General features: G+C 39.8%; 1 protein-coding gene across 7 annotated transcripts in view; it reads right to left on the bottom strand.

Annotated features, from left to right (window-relative positions):
• The window catches only part of GPATCH2L (G-patch domain containing 2 like), a 37,352-nt gene that overhangs the window by 6,875 nt on the left and 13,343 nt on the right, over positions 1-17,134 (bottom strand). For 3 of the 7 annotated variants that reach the window (XM_053944524.1, XM_053944525.1, XM_053944523.1), the window contains exons 7-10: positions 16,368-16,435; positions 15,411-15,465; positions 13,269-13,354; positions 3,768-3,859 (exon numbers count right to left, since the gene is read on the bottom strand). In XM_053944524.1, coding sequence (XP_053800499.1) covers positions 3,768-3,859; positions 13,269-13,354; positions 15,411-15,465; positions 16,368-16,435 — 301 coding nt within the window. Of the gene's footprint in view, positions 1-1,087; positions 1,705-3,767; positions 3,860-13,268; positions 13,355-15,410; positions 15,466-15,517; positions 15,558-16,367; positions 16,436-17,134 lie in introns of all 7 variants that reach the window. The other 4 variants (XR_008431300.1, XR_008431301.1, XM_053944526.1 and 1 more) reach the window with 4 other exon arrangements.

Raw genomic sequence — 17,134 nt, forward strand, 5'->3', positions numbered from 1 at the left:
CAAAAAAAAAGAAAAAGAAAAGGATTGAAACTGGCTTCTTATTTCTGGGTATGGCAGAGTGAATAATTAGCAAGAAATAGGAGAGGGAAAATTCACCAAATTGCTATTAGTCATCACAGTGTTCTCCAATAAGCAGTTTCACAGACTGCTAACTGTCACCTTTTTTACAAGCTAAGTGTGAGTACATACCAAGGCAGACAAAAATCTCTTTATGCACATTTTTACCCCAGACTCACTGTAATAGCTGATTAGGATGCCAGTAGCATGTGCACTGCTACATACATAGAGGATTGAACCACATAAACATTAAAAACATCAGTGTAAAGACCGGTAGTTGTTCACCATTTATGACACAACCATCTGTACTTGTGGCCTATTCTGACAAAATGAAGACAGACGCGACAGTCTTCATCAGATTCCTTTCAAACTAGAGAATAACTTCCATGAGAATAACATTTTATGCAGTATTTCTCAGACAATCTCTACTGTGCCACTGGAGATATTATTCCAAATCTATGGTATTGCAATGGAAAGTAACTAAACACAAGGACATTATCCATGCTTTCCAAGGTTCAGATCACTGAAACGTCAAAGGACCTTTACCACTACAGACCTCCTTCCTCCCTAGGCACTGGCTGTTGGTCACTGAGTTGGATGAATCTCTGGTCTAAACCTTAACTTCCTCCAGATTTCCTTATTCTACTGCCAAACTACACCAGCCAGATTTTTGTTCTTATCAAGTAAAGGCCTCATGCTTTAGGGCTCACACTGTTCAATTGTCTAGTGTGGAAAGCACAAATTTTCAATCTCTCTGAATATTTGCATAAATTTGTCCAACTTAATCTTGATAAAAGTAATTTCCTGAAGTGCAAATTAATTCTGAATTTTCTACCCACTTTTTGTTGTTCTCACCAGTTCAGTTATCATATTTAGGCCAGTTAGCCTCAAAGAGGAGGATTAAGACCAGAACTTTAATACTATAGCAATACAATAGAGACCCAAGGCACATCTATAGTAATGCAGGATTTTGATGTCCATGCAAGGGTCTCTGGGAAAAGATACTTTACCAGAACTCAAAAATACTCACAGTCATGAAAGTATGTGAGAAGACATGGAATAAGTTTAGTTGCTTGGTTCCCAAATAAATATTATTTCTAGCTGCCTTTTCTCATTCCTGCACTGAGGAGGGAAACAGCATCCACATCTCATCTGCCTTTTATTAGCATCTTCTGATTTCAGCCAAATTCAACTCAAAACTTTCTGTGGATGGTGGAGGGGTGAGGCGACAGGGGAAGATTTGTAGCTGCATGTTTAAGAAAGAAGCTAAATTCATCACAATGACAGGGGATAGTGTTGGCAGAGATTTGAGCTATTTATTCTTTTAGGAAAATCCTATAAAGAATGACACGAGGAAGCCTCTATCTGCAGTCTTGTTCATCACACTGGTGAGGAGTCCGATAACAGATGTATGCAGTAGCGTGATTTAGTGCCGGGAGCTGGCCCCTGATGTGTATTAATACAGCGGCAAAGCGGAACGAGCCCCTCTTCATCACTCATCTCTATAAAAGAGGTGGAATCCGAGATGGCCCGATGTTCGGCAGAGCAAGCCCATTTGTTCTGCTGACTGATGAAGCCAGCTCAGGCTGTGTCCTTCACCTCCACGGGGCACTCAGGTTGCAAAAAAGGAGATCACTGAAGCAGGACCTGGTCAACAAGTGAGACGAGAGCAGTTGGACTCAGCGAAGGAGCTATTTAAAGGTGAAGAAATCCAGCACTCTGTGTCTGCATGACAGGCAGGGGCCTGTATTCTGATTTACCTGTGCTTCACCTTTCGCAGAAGTAAAATACCACAAACATAAAAAGCCTCAGAAGTGAAAAAACTGAGACTGCCACAACTCCTCAGGCACATGGGAGGCCCAGTATATAGCATTTATATGGGGGTGAGTAGATGCATGTCAAGGGAGAAAAATCTTTATTTCATCAAAATCCAGCAAACATAAGAGTGTCCAATTAATTCTACATTATTGCAGAATAATACTAAGTATCTTTTTAGGCATTAATAATTCCATAGCAAAATCTCCTTTGACAGAAATAACATCAGATTCCAGAAGTTTCCAAGTTACATGTCCAGGTTGTGCTTCAGCTGTAATTGGGAGTCTGTAGTAGAACATTATTTAGGACACAACTTCAGTTACCCAATCATAAAAGTTTCTTTCCACAAGTCAGTACTGCAGCAAACCCTGCCCACAGCTGCTCACTTGGCTGAGGATATTTATAAATAGGATCTCAGGAAGAGATCTTTACCATTTCTGACCATTAAAGACTTTGCAGACCTTGTCTCTTGACGATTGGCATAAGCATGCTTCCCATACTCTACTAACTACATTTCTTCCTTATTTTAATAATACATAATAATCCTCTCTCCCTCATCCATAGTTAAGAAAGCTTTCCAAACCCCTGTGCTATTTCCAGAGCTAAGTTCCACTCCAGATGCACTCTCAACTCTTCAAAAAGTGCTCACTACACAATTTGCCTAATCAGGTAAGTACAACTTAAATAGTACTTTGAAACATGTAAGCATGGAAACAGAAGCTCTCCTTATAGAAAGTGACCAGCAATGCAATACATAATACATTCTGAGTAATAAATAAATGGACAGGTGACAGGGGACAGTGAGACATTAGCACTCATACCAAGAAAATCTAGTATTCCAGTGCTAAGATTCTGTGGTTTTAGATACTGTCCCTTTTACTACAGAAGTTCAAATATCCCAAAATGGAATACTCAAAAGCCAAGAAAGAATAACCTAAATAAATAATCAGTAATAGATGAGACTTTTGCTGAACAACAGATTATTAATGTTCTTTTCTCTTCTTTCTTTTAGTATGGAACCTTTCCGACAGTTTGCAATCCAGATCAGTGGCCTGGAGAGAAAGCTCGGCTTTCTTCCCTACTTCATTATTCTGTCTATCCACCAGCCCAAGGAAGAAACACAAACTGCCTCCTATTAATCATCAGTTTATTTGGTCTTCCCCACTGTTTTCACATCTCCATTTTTTCCATCATCTTACCAACTACCTTGTTACTGGATTACAAGAACAGTTATTAATAAACTAGTTGAAGAACATGTATCAGTGGATAATCGCAAGATAGGGTAAGGTGAAGGGACAGAAAGAAGCATTCTAAAACCCACCGTGTTCACCAGATTTAAGCTTTTTCATATTCTGATGACTAATCAATGACTTTTCAGAAATCTGCCACATGAAAATAGACCAGCATTTTAATGACTACATCCCCATAACAAGAAAAAACTATTTTCATCCAAAAGACTAAGACAACCCCCAAGGAGTAAGTGGTTTCACCCAGTGATTATACAAAAATTGCCAGATTTTTGCTCCTGTGAAAGTGTCTACAAATACCCTGATAAAGGGCATCAGAGCCACCACCTAATGCCAGCCCAATACTGAAGGAACACACTGTGCATATTGATCATTAACTATTATCATTAAGTGCATAATTTAGGACAGTGGAAATAATCCCTTATGAAGAAGCAGATTACTATTCACAGTAAGGTGAAGCACTGCAAATTATATTAACTTAACATTGCTACATTGCCAAAAAATTGTTTAGCAGGCAGCTTTTGATGCTATGCAAAAACACGATATGCCCTCTCACACATTTCATTAGTTTAAAACCAAAGTGCCACTACCTTTGCCTATGGTGCTTTGCTCAAAAGCAGCATGACTATAAAAATGCTGGCAGGTTACCTGATGTTGGGCTAGATATGGAGGCTGCAGCTGGCTTTCGTTTCCTCTTGATGTCCCTTGAACATGGTGGTCCCAGGTGGACATTTGCTTGCCTATGGAGAAGATAAAACAAGTTAAACTCAGTTCCAATATCACATTTCTGTAAGACTGACCAGCCACCTCCAGCTCCTTCCTTCCCATTAGCTTCTTAACTAGTAAGTAGCACAACCCAAAAGTTTCTCAGGGAGTTTTGGTCACGTTCTTCGTCAATATAAATTTTGTTCCCATTTCCTTTAAGAGCTCACACAAAAACTGCTCAGAAGAATAATTATTTCTTAGCCTTTAAAGCCTTTTACCTTCTGGTTTTGTATTAACTCCAAACTCCTTGCATACATAAAGATGCAATCAAGCAGTGATATGACAGGTGTCCTACCATTACTTCTACGCAAGAATAACAAAGGTGTGCAAGATTGCTCTTTATGTAAACTGTGTGATATTTTCTCTTTAGTCAGAGATTATTTTGCAATCTATTTGGTACTATTTGGTAGAGTCATCTTAGAATGTACCTATAATGCCAAATGCCCGTGCATGTTGTTTCCATTACAATAGTAAGTTCGTAAAGTTAGGAATGCAAAACTGTCTCCTGCATTTTTCAAATTCTTACTTCCTTATTAAAGTGCTGTGCAAACAGCTGAATCTGACTTATGGCAGCCTTGTTGCACCTCTAAACTGGCTGAACAGCATAATCTGTTCTGTTAATATCAACTGTTAAGTCTGAAGCCTACTGATAGCTGTTTCAGTTTAATCATTTGTCAATTAAGAAGTAGCCATTTGCCAATTAAAAAGAAATCTGTATTGTTGGAACTGACTTGAGTTGAGAACTCCTCCAAATCATATACCTGTAGGAAGCAGAAAAGTTTAATGCAGAAATAACAGTCTTTGTAGCAGACCAGAGAACTCCCTCAAATACCATCCATAATAAATATAAATGCATAATTTAGCAATGACATTGCGTTCAAATCCCTTCTTTGTACAATGCAACAGACTTCCTTTGGCAAGTTCCTTGGTCACTCTTATCATCAGATCTGATGTGCAAAATGCAGTACAGTGCAAATAAAATGAGTTAAAGACTGTCAGGAGCTTACATGTTGTAAAATTTGTAACCCTGTAAGTTTTGATAATTAAGTGCTGAAAAGCTTCAGTGCCTTCAAAGCTTGTTACTTCGACTTCTTTTTAAAAATCCCGGAAGTTTAACAAACACTTTTGTCATATACTAAAGCCTTTGAAATATAACAAAAAGAAAACTTCTTGGGTTTTTATTTCCATGACAAAAATCTACCAGAAAATCAAACCCACATATTTACAATACATATTATTTTAGATGCTGTATTTATGCAAAACCAAATTGTATCCATACAGAACAGTGCAGGGATCACAAAGAAATTCCTATACTAGTCCAGTCTATAAATTGTTTGAATGCTGCTGGGTCTATCTACTTACCTGAAAAAAAAAAAAGTGCAACCACAAAAAAGAAGAAATATTTACTGTTCCATCTTCTCAACTAAAATTCTAAAGTTCTACAAGAAGTCTGTAAGATCTGTCCTCTAAATCTGACATTGAAGAATAGTTTCAAAATATTTTAAATAGTGCTACGTTTCACAGCCAATTTTTCAAATCTGGGAGCACATATTAATACAACCAGACAAAGAAGTCTCCTGAGGGGATCGAGTGTACTCTCAGTAAACTCACCATAACCAAGTGCTGGGTCCTTCACTTTGTCCACATCCCCATTCATCGCTGCAGGCTGGGGGAAAGGTGATTGGGAAATGGCCCAGAGGAAAAGGGCCTGGGGGTGCTGATCAACAGTGGCTGAACATGAGCCAGTGTGTGCCCAGGTGGCCAAGGCCAGTGGCATCATGGCTTGGATCAAGAATATTGTGGACACTTGAACCTGGAAGGGATCATTCCCCTGTATTCGGTGAGGCCGCACCTCGAGTCCTATGTCCAGTTCTGGGCCCCTCACTACAAGAAGGACACTGAGGTGCTGGAGCATGTTCAGAGAAGGGCAATGGAGCTGGTGAAGGGTCCAGAGCCCCGTGAGGAGCAGCTGAGGAAGCTGGGGTTGTTTAGCCTGGGGGGAAGAAAGCTCAGGGAAGATTATACTGCTCCCTATGACTACCTAAAAGGAGGGTGTAGCCAGGTGGGGGTCAGTCCCTTCTCCCAGTCAACTGGCAGAAGAATGAGAAGACGTAGCCTCATGCTGCACCAGGGAAGGTTCAGGTTGGATATCAGGAGGACTTTCTTCAAAGAAAAGGGCTGTCAAACATTGAAATGAGCTGCCCAGGGAGGTGGTTATAGAAACTATCCCGAGACGTAAAAAGCTTTCAAAAATACTAGCACATCTACAGAATGCACCTTCAAATCTCATGTTTGTACACTGAAGTGACTCACCTCTAAGTAACTTTGTGGATGCTAAAAACTGCTTTTGTACATAACTATAATAGTGGCTATACAGTGTTATAACATAGCTGTAACCATGTATTCTGAAACATCTAAACACACATAGCCTGAAGAAAAAATTCATTTTTTTATTTTGCATCAGTGACACAGTATTAGATTACTAACTGCAAGACTACATAATTGTATATAATAATCCAATTAATTTTAAATAATATAACAACAAAAATGATTTTTAAATGTTCCCTTTTTAATTTTATGAACTTACACCATCATTAGTCAGTTGATCCTTGGTGGAGAATCACTATGCAGTATCATTTCCAAGAGACTTTATGCAATTTTTCACAGCTGTCAAATTTACAGCTAGATTTTGCATAAAAGCTCCTGGCTCTCAGCTACATGCTCGAACAACTACCCTTACCTGATGATTACACAAGGGGTAAAAAAAAAGAAAAATGAAAACAGCAGAATCTCAAAATCCCTTCTTGTAGTGAAAGTCAAGGCAAATCATACTTCAGTTGAACACTACTAGCAAGAATGCTGTATCTAGTAGAACTGCCTCTAAGATACAAAGGCTCAGAGGTCATAAATTGCCTCTGTAACATGTTTTTCTTCCAGGTTTATCCCTTATTGATCACCCACACTTCAGTTAGTAAATCAGGAACCTATTGATTATTCACTGGCTCTGACTGACCCAGTGGTAAAAGTGTCATTTCAAGTGGCTGGTGCACTTTACAGGCACCATAAATCTGCAGGGAATCTCCAGGTGGTAAGTACGTTGCGAGAGAAAAGAGCAGAAGACTGCATTCAGGGATGAGAGTCCTCATTAAAGCCTGGACAGAAAGGATGTCTGAGGTATAACTTATGAAATATGGAGATTTTTGGTAGATAGCATACTTTTCAGTGTAAATTTTTAATCACTAGCTTGCATGAAGGTCTATTTCAGTGAAATAATAGAATTAGTGAATCCCAGTTTAACAGCAGACTCCTATAGACTCCTACAAACACCATCACTAGGAAAATCAAGTCATGGGTATGCACAGCACCCAACATAGCAGTGGATAGGCTAAATTATAAAACGTAAAAATATCATAAGTTGCAATGATGAATTAGTTCTCCTTCCGAAGCTGAATTTTAACAACTCTTCTGAACAGTTAAAAATTACTCTAAAGTAGACTAGAACAGGAAAGGCTGACAGAAAATGCATATTTGTGCATTGTCACAGCCCTCTCTGTGAAGAAGTTTGAGACCAGAACTTTGTAAGATGAAAGATCTGGACCTAAACTTACAAACTAGGATAGGACTTACACTGTCCTTACTAGCCTTCAATCTCTTCTGCTAGCCTCCATGCTTTCTTCAATTTTGCATAAACAGTAATGAGAAGATAATTCCCTGGTTTCTTTTGGACTATGACAGGTTTATCATAAGAAAAAAAAAAAAAAAACAAAGTTGCAGTGCTTAGTTACAGGTGGATCTGCCAGGTGATCAGAGACTAATATGAAAATGCAGTTTACAATCTAGAGATGACTGAAACTCTAACACTGGAAGAGAAAAAGCACAACACACTTAGAGAAACATATCAGGATCAAAAATGTGACTGTTTTGTTGGCTGCAATATATTCAATTCACACAGCAGTCACTGCCAGGAGTTAGTGAGTGAAAAATTACACATGTATAGGAGAAATGGCTTTCAACAATATGAAAAGTCTATAGTGTCTTTTTGACAGTGATAATATTTTTTGTAATGACAAACTAAAGGAATTATTCAGGAAATACTTTTTGTCTTTTGTTTTTAACATAGTACTTATGGTACCCAATTCTGTATGCAGGTCATGCTGGAGAAAAAACAGGCTTTGTTATGCAGAAAGATGAAATTCATGGTAGTCAATGTGTCAGTAATGCTTCCTTTCATTTCTTTTCCACGTATTTATTCTATGACTTTATTTACATGATTTTTAATGATCAGTGCTTGCGTACACAGGACTCCAATCTCACTTCTACAGTTTGAGATGACCATGTACTGGAGCTTGCCACTATTTTATATCTACCACAGTATTTCAACAGAAAATTAGGATTGGCAATATAATCCGTGGGAGAGCATAAGCAGACACCAGCCCATAAAGAATCTTACTGGACAGCATCAGGACCCTGAAAACGTCATTATCTGTGAAGTCTAAACTGTAGCATGAAGTCCACTCTTTTAAAATTCAGGGTAAAAACCAGTTCAATCTCACAACAAAGGTCTCTGAAAAGGCCATACAGAGCTAAATGTAACAACCTGTGGCCTTCTTGGAGGCAAGAGGCACATTGCACACTTGTGGCTGTATGCATCTGGCTGTCATCTCACATCATCCAGCTTGTCTGCTTAAACTCTTTATTCTAACCCTATCCTCAGAAGAAGCAAAGCACGTGGATTATACAGTGAAAGTGAGAGGCAGTCATTAGTCTAATACTATAAAAACAAGAGATGTTATTATCCTCATATTAAAGTGAATGTTAATAGAGACTGCCTTTACTGCTACTAAAACTCCACACAACCCAGCTGTTGCTGTTGTGATGCTTTACTCAGAGCAAACACAAACCAAATGAAAGGCTCTTGCTCTAAGCCCTGAGGTGTTACCTGAGGCTGTTGAGGGTGGCTTCACAAAATTAATAGTAAAAGCAGAATTCTTCCTCCTCTTTGACTACAGAGCCAGCTGGGCACCAGTCTAATCTGCACCTAACATGTGTAAATCAATACAAGTTGCTCATCCTATCTGCATGCAAAGCTCCCACATGCAAAAGTGGTTCTTGCTATCACATCCCAGTGTAGATATTCCCGATGCACAGCAGTCTCCTGTGCCCTGCAGAGTCTCTTGGGCAGGCTTCTAGAGCACATTTTCAGATTCCAAAATCTCTAATAGGTCAGGTCACTTCCTCAATCATCCAAATCTCACAGATCTTCAACAGCAGCAGTCTATTCCCCAAGTAAGCATTATAATGATGTGGCAATTTCATTCCTAAAAGTCTGCATGTGGCAAATGCAAGTCAATGCATTTTCTTCTTGTTTTCCAAGTAAGCACTCTAAACAGAGATGTGATCCCATATATTATATTCCCTATTTTCACACTGAATCACACTGTAACTGTGCCAGAAAGACTCCTACTGTTTGCCAGATCTGCTGAGTACACAGATTTGAAATAGCAAGTAAAAAAAAAATCTGAAGCCAAGGGGAATTTATTTTTCACTCCAGAGAACTAGGATTCATCAAAATGGGAATATTAGGCCCCAGTTGACTGCATGTGACACTAGGTTGATAGCTGTTGTTCACTGCATGCCTGTCAGAAGAATTCAGTTATATTCCCAACTGGAATATTAGCGAGGCTTTAGCAAAGGAAGACACGAAAATCCTCCAGCTAAACAGAGAAAGAGTAAAAAAACAGGGAGAAAGGTTGCCTAGAATGCACTGGATACTGCAGTCAAGCAGGAAAGTATGAAATTGTGGACATCTGTTTACTCCTTCAGCTGCCTCAGAAAAGGCCTGACATTGCAGGCAATCCCTGTACTTCCATATGCTTGGGTAAGAGGCAGAAATATCAAAACCTCTGTGTACAGATACAGAAGTGAGAGAACAATATTTTCACAAGAGAATTTCTAGAGCCAGAACTAGAGTTTGAGACATTCAAGTCTGTTCAATTTAACAGCACCACCAAATCCAGAGTATGGGGCAACTGGCAGTAAATGAGGAGATCACTCATGCCTCTACATCTTTATCCCATGTTCCAGGCAAGATGACAGACTTGCTTCTAAATCAGATTACACTCTAGATTTACAGTTAGTATTAACATTGCAAAGCAATTTTCTTTATCTGTGTTATTCAAAAGTCTAATACAATTCTTCAAGTCTCCACCTTCAATATCTGCCTGCCATCCAAGGTCCACTTTTCCTATGACCTCCAGTGGGAACATTTAATTGCTTTTTTTCACTCATAATCCTATTTTCAAGGCTAGGCAAATAATAAATGGCATTAGGGACAATTTATCTTCTACCTTCCTCTCTTATTCTGCCTGCTATTCAAATCAAAGGGAACATTGGTTCTAGGCTCTTCTGCCTCTTATCCTGCCTCAAGGGAGTAGCATTCCATCAACCAGCAACCTACAATATCTTCTCAGCTATAGAATATTGAATAACCAACATCTAATAAAATATTCAACTTCAGCCTATACAAAATCCTCTTAAGTAGAAGCTCAACAACAAAATTCTGTTCAGACCGCTCCTCCCAGAGAGGCAAACAGGCAGAGGGGAAAGAGGGAAGGATCCCTTGAGTTGCCTGTGTAAGTCTCCACTCACTTGCTTTTAGCAGTCTGCATCTTGAAGTCGAAACCTTAACAGACAAGACATGATTAGCAAACGTTTTGTGCTCTTAAAGGAGAGTAATTATAGGCATGTGAAAAAAGAAGAGATCCCTGAGGTACTCTTCCTTGCATGCCTCCCAGGAGGCAGCAGGGCCATTAAAAATTCCATGATGAAGAGGAAAAACAGTCTGGGAACAGCCAGGAGGCAATACAGCAAATTAATACACCAGCCATCCCTTGGGAAGACTGCAAGAAAGCAGAAAACTCTCCTTGCTTCACAAAATAAAATTATACCACTAATGATAACAGTCACCACACACACAAAACTGCTTCTAATGATGGGTGTGAAATTCCCAGTGCTGTGCATACACTTTGAATGAAAGCTCTTCTCATCACAGACATAAATCAAGAAAGGTAGTGTACAATTTATACTGCCTTTCAAATAAGACTTCCCAAGGAACCTTCCACATAGGCTTGTCAGTGTCAAGGAGGAGGTTCCTTCTCAATCCTCAGCTGCACTCACTATTCAGCCTTCAGCTCTGCTTAAACAAAAGTACTGGGTTACCAGTCTTCCAGATAAACTGCACCAAAATCCACCAGTGAGACAAAGAAAACACTTCCATAGCAGAGAAAAGACTCCATTTGGTAAATATACTCCACTGGACACACTCTGTCATAGCAGAAACAAAGCAGAGAAAGGAGATTTTGCATGGCACAGCAGGCATCAGGTTGAAGAAACTGGATGGCCACAAGATCAAGACCATTTCTTTTCCAATATGTTTCATATTATTTGAGAGGATTTGCTTCACACACACACATCCCATTCTGGCAAATTTCAGTGCAGAATTTCTCCAGGATGAGGTGCAAGCTGTTAGAAGCTTCCTGAAGCACAGACTACTGAAATTGATTCCATACATGGCAAAAGCAGGAGATGTTAACTGGGGCAATAGCTTATCCGAGCTTACAGAGATCAGATGAACGTCCTGTAAGAAAATTGACTACTAATGAGTATGCTTGGCATATTAGCTGAGGAAGAACTACTATCAAGATGTTTCTCTGAAGGAACAATCTCCTTCTGTGCCCTTAGCAGCATCTTTACATAAAGGAAGCTCCTTGTACCAAAGAGTTCAAACCCTTGCCACCTTTTGGCCCCAATGTGTTTTGGGGCCACAAAACACATTAATTCTTTTCATATTTCTTTCTCCTATAAAGGTTCTTGAGCACATTTCACACTAAAATAGGAACTATTTTCTCAAACTCCAGGCATTTAAAAACACTATTGCATCTGGGATGGTACAATTCCTCTGTCAACTCAATAACAACTCATCAGTGATTATGTTTACCAGGACACCAGCCATCTGTTCATTAGAAGAGGGAACCAAACATATATGTTAACTGTTTAACCAGACTATGCACCCAGAAAAACCTAGCAAACACAATCCCTCCAGGTTTAGAAATCCCTTGCAAAGAGCTTGGCTTTGCAAAGGGCCTTCACTGACCATCACAAAGGTAGAGATTTTGCCCAGTTTGAATTTGCAAGCAGGATTTGTCCAGCTCACCTTTCTGGAAGACAAACTTCTATAAAGCACCAAGTAAAACACTGGAGGCAAAAGAAATGTTATCCTAGCTAAAAATGCAGAGACCGTTCAATCTTCTTGCTTCACAGGCAGAAAACATCCCCAGAGTGGGGCAAAAGCACAGAAAGGAAATCAATTTGCTGATGCACAATCTTCTGAATTCCTTTTACTCTCATTCAGTTGAACATTTAAGAGCTGATTTCTTCCTCCCTCCCCTTTTCCAGCTTTAACATGCTGGCTTACAGCAGCATGAGGTCATGGTGCGACATCACAAAATTCCCTGCAGAAGCCAGTGGGAAATGAGGCTTTGCTGGGTGGGTGCCAAGCTTCTGTTCAGACACATACAACCTTAGTACATTTTTCATGCTCTATTTGCTAATTAACAAGGGAAAGGAAGCCATGAAGCTGAAAGTCCAGACATTTCTTTCAGACTGGGCCCCTGGTACAAGCACATAAGCAGAACTGTGTCCAAAGCAAGGCCTTGTCTACCTGCACAGGAAAAGAGCTCAAGGGCACCTTACCTTTAGACAGTCACCTGCAGCACAAAACCAGGAGTCACCTCTAAGGCCAACACTTGAATTTAATTTAGGATTAGTCAGCAGAAGGTGCCTGAATAGTATATTAACCCGAACTATGCAGACTCAAATATACCTAACATCTGGCCAAACCAGATCTAAATTTCAGCTATTGCTATAGAGAGGTATCAAGCTATTAGAGGTCACCTCAGGTGAGTTTTTAATCTGCTCAGAGGGTCTATTTTAGACACCTAGGATAGCAGAATGCTTCAGCATGTCACCCACACCAGTTTGTCAGCATTTTCCCTTTCATCTTGTTCCAATTTTAATAGTGGGCAATGATACTATGTCCATTTGTACCTATTAAAAAGACTTGCATCAACTCATTGCAGTTATTTCTAAAGGAACAGTATGTTCTGCCTGTCTGTCATACACTGTTTCATATACTGCAAGTACTTAGTTCATAGAAATTCTCAAATAAACTGCACTGCTACGTTTTGTGCTAAGTTTGGACATGGACTTCCCAGGGAAAGGCGTGTTAAGTTACAGGTCCATTCCTGTTCAGATCACACAATACTACTGAAGACATCCAGGAGAGGGAAGTGAGACAACCCCAAGAAAGCAGAGCAAGGGAGTTACCTGGCAGTGCAGTGTGCTGGTGAGCATCTTCGGTGGGAAGCATCAGCAAGCACATCCAGAGAGTACAGAGGAGATAATGGATTGAACTGGAAAGTCAAGAGATTTTATTTAAGCAAAGCATTAAAAGAAATAGTGTCCAGATAAAGCTCCTCAGATCTGTTCTATTCACACAGTATAAGGAGACTTTCAGCTGTTCACATAATATAAGGAGACTTTTCTGGCACCTCAAGGGGTAAGACTAGATGAGAACAGACTCTCAGTTCAGACAAAAGCTAGCACAAAGGGTGGAACAGCAAATCTCAACCACCTTCTCACAACAGACAGCCTCAGCACACTCCTCTTCCAACCTGCATTATTAAAAATGCTGGTTGACTAAGAGCATAAGTGTTCTATTGCTGCATGCCATGAGAAAAAAAAATCTGCTTCTCTTTCAGAAAGCCTCTTGTCTACCTTCACGTTGCAGAGAAAAAAGTCACTGTTATGAATAGTGCAAGCACAGAGTAGTTCCTGTATTCCCAAGGGTTGTGTAAATCACTGTCACTCTAGAAGACACAGGTCCACCAGGTTAAGCTCACAATGAGCACCCAATTCATTCCATTGCAAGTGAGTTGCTCCTTCACTCCCCTCCAACTTCACAAGCTGTCTTTGCAAACTGCTTAAAACAAATTTTTGAAACAATGCACGGTCAGGCGAGTCTAAGATACTCTGTTAGACATACACTAGACAAATCTTGAGGGCATCAAACCTGTGCAAGACAGCTTGTTGTACAAAATGCAGTAGTCAGGATTTTTAATGGTCAGGACAGAAATGGAATAATCTGGTCAATCAATGCATGGAACAAACTTTGCTCAATATGTAAATAGAAGCTTTAGACTGGTAGTTTCTCTGGGGTACCTGCTTTATACTTCCATTTAGCATTTCCTCTTTACCTATAATTCACACCTCAAGCACAAAATTAATTTTCATCTGCTTTGCAAAGTGCTACACCGATCACCAGAACACTTTTCTTGTATTACTAGGATTACTGATGCATTTTTAAATAAGGACGAAGGAACAATCCACACCTGTAGCTGGACTCCTCATACAAGCTGTCTGCAACTTCAGAACTCAGTACTAGGCCTTTACCCTCCACCTTTCTAAGAAGAAGATGCACCACAAAGCTGTTATGGGAGCTCCACCTTAAGTGGGACTGCTCATTTACTGTCAGTAACACTGCAACTGCACAGTAGGGAGAATCACCAGGAGCCCTCTGTTACTGGAATGGCTGATTCAAGTTCATTTAAGAAAAATAAAAGTTACTTACTTTTGGTCATTTTAAAGCTTATGTAGTTTACTCTTATCTTTAGACAAGAGTATTATTATAGCAATATAAAATCAATCTGTAAAATGTTCTCACTAAAGGAAAATACACAATTGCACAAAGGCTTGAAAATTATTTCTTGCCATATATGCATTTTTAGTCACCTGAAAGGTAAAAAAAAATCAGTCCTACTGCTTACCAACCATAAAACAACTCACATAGGAATAAAAAGGAGTGTGCATGGCCATGTTACAACATGACTGCTCAAATGGAAGAGTGGTTTTTTTTTCTCTTTACTATTAAGAACCTGAGCTTTTATTCCTTAAACCAAAAAAAAAAAAAAAAAAAAAAAAAAAAAAAAAAAAAAAAAGAAAAAAACTCCTAGCACTGAAGCTAAGAAAGACTTACTGGAGAATACAAAAGTGCACACACAAGAGTTTCAGTTACAAGAATGGCTATTTCTCTTGATTATCACCTCTTACCTTTTCCTGTTACAGCTATTTAACTACATAATTTAAGCTCACAAATTTTTCCCTTCTCTGTGGATGAGACTATCAGGTAGAAGCCTGAGCAAAACAAGGCAAAACAAAGCATTTAAAAAGAGAAAAATGGTCCAATTCTTATGGAATTTTGAGAGGCCAAAGCTCCTCCTGTCAAGAGGCATTTTCCCTCCCACTCACTGTCAGAAAGGATGGCAAACACTAATGTGAAACAGAGAGATAAACAGAAGGAGTTCCTGAGCTATTCAGTTTAAATAGACAATACAACGCCCAGAAAATGGGTTGCGTTTGAAGTCCAGAAGACATCAGTTAACAAAATGAGAAGGAACAGGACTGCCTTACCTCAAGTGCACAGGCCACAGTGTGTGGGAAATCAGAAGCCAGCATTGTGCTCTTTCTAGAGAGAAGGAAACCAAGAAAATAAAAAAGGAAAAGCAGAGTCACCTTACCTGGTTGCGATCTCTCTTCCCCATGGATGGTAACCAAAAACTGGAAGGAGGCAGAGTCGAAAGGACAGGTGGGTGCAATGCCAAGGAACAAACATTTTGGGGGGGGGAGGAAAGAGGGTTGGGGATAAGAAAAGAAGAAAAAAGGAAGAACAAAGATGGAGGGAGAAGGAAAAAGATTAAACATCATCAGGAGTCATATTAAAAACAACAAATTTCAGATTCAAGGAAGAAAATTAGGTATCAACAGCTGGTGAAGGCTGGACCCACTGCACTACAGTCAAGACATGCCATCCTTATCTACCCATTCCCCAGAACAGCATTAGGGAGATGCCAAAGGATAAGCACCAAGACTATTTCCAGTGCTGACTACAATTTAAATACACTAATTGTGGAAGGAGACATAACACCAAAGAAAGAAAAAGTAATTTCACAGCTGCCTTGTCAGCATAATTTCTGCAGTCTGGGTATATGCCCAAAGTACAGCTCCACAAAGAAGCATTTTAAAAAATGAACATATAGGGCTCAGTCTTCTCTTAATGTCCAAAAGATCTGCAGTTAATGCAAAGGCACATTATAAGGGAGGATGAAAAAAAAACCTGACTGTAAAAAAAAGAGCATTTGAGCAGCGTCCACACACTGTCACAGCCTTATATAAACATATAACAAAGGGAAGTCAGCAATTATGAGTAAGAAAACAGAGAAGCCATCAGTAGAATACTGCCTCCCGTTCCACAGGTTATGCTTAAGTGCCCACCCAGTTCTTCATGTTCTTCACCCCCAGAAGGGAAGAGGATCCTACAGCTCTTCTTCCCTTCCTAAAGTTCCATACAACAATTGTGAAGGGCCTTACTCTTTCTGGCGCGGATCACTAACAATATGACCTAGCCTCTCGGTGCCCAGAGTGCTCATGGAGGTCTCCTGAAACACAAAGACAGGCAAAAGGTTGCAAACTCTTACAGTGAGCAGAGAATAGCTTGCTGCTGCCAGTAAGAACAAATCTTACTCCTCTGGGTCACATCCTTTCCTTACCAGCCCACTCTCAGCTAAACATGTTTACTCCTTCCTTTTAGAACTTCACCTGAGATGATTTAACTAATTAGAATGGTAGAAATAATTCAATTTTATTTATGAGGCTTGTTTTTTATTTTCAGTGATGATATTTGCTTGCAGAGGGGCACACCATAAACTGGACTAGAACAAAGTATGCAGCACAAGGATGCATGAGACCAGGGAGACAGTTGGGAAGTGCTTCCTTCCATGTTACTGGGGTCAGTTGGGCTAGAAACAGGCTGAGATAGTTCACTACACTGTTCCACTAACAGTGGAGATTCACCAACCACCAATTAATAAATTAAGGAGTGAAAGCATGATGCTTTTGCCCTTTCTGAAAGCAGCAATTCAGCAGCAGGACCTCCAGCAACCAAAGAAAAGGCAGGTCCTGAGAAAAAGGACTTGCTCTGGGAGCATGTTGCTTCCTGCAAGATGCTGCCCTGTGTATGTGCTTGATGCTGGCATTCACGTACACGCACAGCCTGAAGCACCAGCTGTTCACATCTGCATAGCAACTGCCTCCAAGAAAGAAGTATAATTTCCAGCAAGGGGCTGAAGATGAGGGCA

The sequence above is a fragment of the Vidua chalybeata genome, chromosome 6 (assembly GCF_026979565.1).
Source record: "Vidua chalybeata isolate OUT-0048 chromosome 6, bVidCha1 merged haplotype, whole genome shotgun sequence".
NCBI classification, from domain to species: Eukaryota; Metazoa; Chordata; class Aves; order Passeriformes; family Viduidae; genus Vidua; species Vidua chalybeata.